Source organism: Malus sylvestris, chromosome 15 (assembly GCF_916048215.2).
Source record: "Malus sylvestris chromosome 15, drMalSylv7.2, whole genome shotgun sequence".
NCBI lineage: Eukaryota > Viridiplantae > Streptophyta > Magnoliopsida > Rosales > Rosaceae > Malus > Malus sylvestris.
This window is the reverse complement of record NC_062274.1, coordinates 10,332,336-10,337,117: the sequence shown is the minus strand read 5'-3', so window position 1 is coordinate 10,337,117 and position 4,782 is coordinate 10,332,336. Positions and strand designations below refer to the sequence as shown.

General features: G+C 42.4%; 1 protein-coding gene across 1 annotated transcript; it reads left to right on the top strand.

Annotated features, from left to right (window-relative positions):
- Nucleotides 1-3,549: 3,549 nt before the first annotated feature.
- On the top strand, nt 3,550-4,273 carry LOC126602651 (uncharacterized). Its single transcript, XM_050269567.1, has 2 exons — nt 3,550-3,754; nt 3,801-4,273. Exons 1-2 carry the CDS (start codon nt 3,550-3,552, stop codon nt 4,271-4,273), a joined length of 678 nt encoding a protein of 225 aa, XP_050125524.1.
- Nucleotides 4,274-4,782: the final 509 nt, after the last annotated feature.

Sequence of the window (4,782 nt, the reverse complement as noted above, 5' to 3'; positions counted from 1 at the left end):
GCATCGTAATAATGTCCCTCGCGACATGCTCCATCACACTGAGCTAGTTTGGAAGAATTACATAACATTTAATCTTGAGAGGTAACCTTGCTATTAAACCAATTTTAAGCATCAACATGACTTATTAACTGCTTTTCTCACAACTTATTTGTAAGAGGATCTCTAAAGTATGCAAATGTAGCGAAATTTTTTGAGTCTGAATATTTTTTGAAAAATTGGAATGGAAATCTGAATGCGTTGATGCATAAAACCGGAGGGATTTTGGAACAACGTAAATCCGATCGTAAATCTGCAAGAAAGTAAAGAACACAAGATGTATCGTGGTTTACCCCAATGTTTGGGCTACGTCCACACTGATATTGTATTTCTCTGTTTGTGAGATGATTGTGAGGGTAAGAGCCCGATGATTGTGAGGGTGAGGAGGCCCTTTTATAGACTAAGGGCAATCAGGCCCTGTTGGAAGATTTAGATATGGGTGTGCCACCACTTATGGAATATATCACATTCACCTGGCGTTGGTTACGGTTACCCTTTGGAGGGTGAATGAGGAATTGAGTGATGCTCAAAATCCCAATGTTGACATGAGTGATGCTTTAAGTTCAACATCAACTTATGTTTTGCCTCCCTAGCTCATCCCCAGTCTACTGGACAAGTTGAAGCCATCAACAAAATAATCAAGCAAACTTTGAAAACCAGCTTGGACAAGGCTAAAGGTTGTTGGCCAGAATTTGTACCTCAAGTTCTTTGATCATACCGCACTTCGTATCGGACATCAATAGGAGAAGCCCCATTCTCACTTGCCTTTGGTACAGAGGCAGTTGTCCCAGTTGAGCTTGAGCAAGCAACATTCCGAGTCCAGAACTACGTGCAAAGCGAAAATGACAAACAACTTACCATTAACTCAGATCTAGTCGAGGAACACAGAAACCAGGCTCACTTGAGGAATGTCGCCTACAAGCAGCGCATCTCCAACTACTATGACTCAAAGGTCAAACCTCGTTCTTTCAAAGTGGGGGACTGGGTATTGAAGAAAAGATTACTCTGCGACAGAGTCCCAAGTGAAGGAACACTTAGTCCAAACTGGGATAGACTGTTTGAAGTTGTTGTCATCAGTCGCCCTGGCTCCTACAAGCTTAAAAGCTCTGATGGCAAGTCCTTTGGCCATCCATGGAACGCTGATCATTTGAAGTACTATTACAAGTAAACTCACATTGTACAAGTGTTAAGCTTCAGCCATTTGGAATCCTATGTAACGAAGACTATTTGGCATGAATTCAATAAAGAGGTGATTTAAACAACTCGGTCCTAATCCTCTTACATTCCTAGCAATGAAACACTTGGGTTCAAAGCTTCAACATGAATGCTTCCAACATGAAACAAAGTCTATGTCAACAAGACTATACAAATAAACGAACAGTTTCACAGTATATTCGTTCAATCATACATTCCAACACATTCATACATAAGCCAACTATGCTTCGAAATGGTTCAACATACTTTGTGTCATTCGACACTTGCTACAATGTGCCTCGACACCTTGCCCTTATTCTCACCAACCAGGTGATGAAATGTGAAGAAGAAACTCATCTTCATGCCACCAACCAGGTGATGAAATGTACAACATGTACTCTCCTTCATGCCACTAACCAGGTGATGAAATGTACAACCTGTACTTCCCTTCATGATGAAATGTATAACCCGTACTCTAATATCATTTGGCAACTTGCCACTCATGCCACCAACCAGGTGAAGAAGGAACTCATCTTCATGCCACCAACCAGGTGATGAAATGTACAACCCGTACTCTAATATCATTTGGCAACTTGCCATTCATGCCACCAACCAGGTGATGAAATGTACAACCCGTACTCTAATATCATTTGGCAACTTGCCATTCATGCCACCAACCAGGTGATGAAATGTACAACCCGTACTCTAATATCATTTGGCAACTTGCCACTCATACCACCAACCAGGTGAAGAAGGAACCCATCTTCATGCCACCAACCAGGTGATGAAATGTACAACCCGTACTCTAATATCATTTGGCAACTTACCATTCATGCCACCAACCAAGTGATGAAATGTACAACCCCTAATACCATTTGGCAACTTGCCACTCATGCCACCAACCAGGTGAAGAAGGAACTCATCTTCATGCCACCAACCAGGTGATGAAATGTATAACCCGTATTCTCATTCTTGCCACCAACCAGGTGATGAAATGTACAACATGTACTCTAATATCATTTGGCGACTTGCCATTCATGCCACCAACCAGGTGAAGAAGGAACTCATCCTGGTGCCACCAACCAGGTGATGAAATGTGATGAAGGAACTCACATTCGTACCACCAACCAAGTGATGAAAGCAACTCACCATTCATTCCACCTACCAGAAGACGAGTGGTACAACTTGTACATGTGAACTCCTAGCATTCACAAACAATAAAAAACCCTCAAGCTTAACAACTCAACTAGGAAAACACTTATGCCCAACAAGAGTTATAGTTACCAACAAAGTCTTATTGCAAGCCAACAACAACTTCAGTGCATGGCATACTAAGATCAAGCTATTCAGCCCTCTTGCATCTGCTTCAGACATTTTCCCTCTGTAAAAATGCAAACACTACAACTCGTAGAAAGCTTCACACACTCTTGATCAATACAGTGTGAAGCAAAACCAATTTATGGTGCCAACAAGAGCTTCATCAAAGGAGTTCAACCACAATTCTCAAAAGCTTCACACACTCTTAATCAAGACAGTGTGAAGCAAAACCAATTTATGGTGCCAAGAAGAGCTTCATCAATGGAGGGCAACCACAATTCTCAAAAGCTTCACACACTCTTGATCAAGGCAATGTGAAGTAAAACCAATTTATGGTGGCAAGAAGAGCTTCATCAATGAAGGGCAACTACAATCCTCAAAAGTTTCACACTCTTGATCAATATAGTGAAGCAAAACCAATTTATGGTGCCAACAAGAACTTCATCAATGGAGGGCAACCACAATTCTCAAAAGCTTCACACACTCTTGATCAAGAAAATGTGAAGCAAAACCAATTTATGGTGCCAAGAATAGCTTCAATGGAGGGCAACCACAATTCTCAAAAGCTTCACACACTCTTGATCAAGATAGTGTGAAGTAAAACCAATTTATGGTGCCAACAAGAGCTTCATCAAAGGAGGGCAACCACAATTCTCAAAAGCTTCACACACTCTTGATCAAGACAGTGTGAAGCAAAACCAATTTATGGTGCCAACAAAAGCTTCATCAATGAAGGGCAACTACAACTCGTAAAAAGCTTCACATACTCTTGATCAAGACTGTTCGAAGCAAATTCAATTCATATGGTTCGTCCAAACGTTCGACTACTACAAGGTGTGGCTTACATAACACTCTCTTGCTCAACAGTGTGGAAGTAAAATTTGTATATGTTGTCTCTCTCACATTTCCCAATTTCTAGTTTCCAAAAAAAAAAAAACACTGAAAAACTTTACAACAAGGAACCCATCGTCTTCGTCAAAAGCAGCAGTAGCAAATGCTAAGATGCAAACGACGATAACAGCGTCGTCCTCGTCGAGCAAGGCGGCTGGGGTTGCTGGAGGGACTAAGACGCCGTGTTGGGCAAAGGTAGGTTTGAAGAGAGAGCCGTGGACTCCCGAAGAGGACGAGCTGCTGACAAATTACATCAAGAAAGAAGGGGATGGACGGTGGCAGACCCTTCCCAAACGGGCTGGGTTTCTCTGCTGCAGTAAGAGCTGTCGCCTCCGCTAGATGAACTGTCTCCTCCTTTTCAGCAAGCGGGGCCCACTCGGACCTCATGACCAAGCTGACCTCTCCCCGACTCTCCCTCCATCTCTTTCTTCTCACTTTTCGTTCCTCTTATCTCTTCGCTCGTATTCGCGATTCATCTCGCTCCCAAGATTTCCAAAAACAGTTTCGAACCCAGAGTTCAGAAAATTCGATGGCTTCAAGAAATCAATCAACATGCAAGTGCAATAACACCTCTGAAAAACCAAATTCCCAGCTAGTTATTCGGCTCTCTAGAGTTTTCAATCATTTTAGGAATGATCACAGTCAACAGTGGCATTTGTTCTGCACTGACTCAGAGTTCAGCGTGCGTACCCCTGGCGACTGCATTGACGTCGAAGAGGTCAACCTCAAATACCGTGATAGTGTAGCGGTTGGCGCCGGGGAGAGAGAAGAGGTGGGAAGGATCGGAGGCGGGGAAGATGGAGGCGTGGATACGGGTGTAGCCCTCTTCCAGTAATGTCTTGAACCCTAGGGACTGAGATTACTTTTCTTCTGTTCATCTCAGCATCAACGGCAGTAAACCAGTCAAACCCAACTCGGAGGGGGTGGGTATCATCATCATCATTATCATCATTATCAAGGTGAAAGCAGGCCAACATTGGAGCGAGTTGTGACCCATCAAAAGATTTGTCTGGGTTCATCGCCACCAAGTTGTAGATCCAAGTGCGGAAGCTGCTCGTCGTGTAAATCAGAAAATAAAAGAGAAAAAAAGAAACAGAAACAAAAGCAAAGCAGAAAAGAAAAGAGAAAAGAAGAAACAAAAACAAAAGCAAAAGTAAACCAGAAAGCAAAAGAAGCAGACATAATTGCGGTGGCGATGGCATGCAGAAAAGGGAATTATGGGCGTGACCCATTGAGCAGATGGTCGGATTTATTTTTGAATGATGTAATTTATTTTTCTTATCTTTCGGAGACATTTGTATAACCCCATCAGAGGGTAATCATAAAAACAAAAAACAAAAAAAA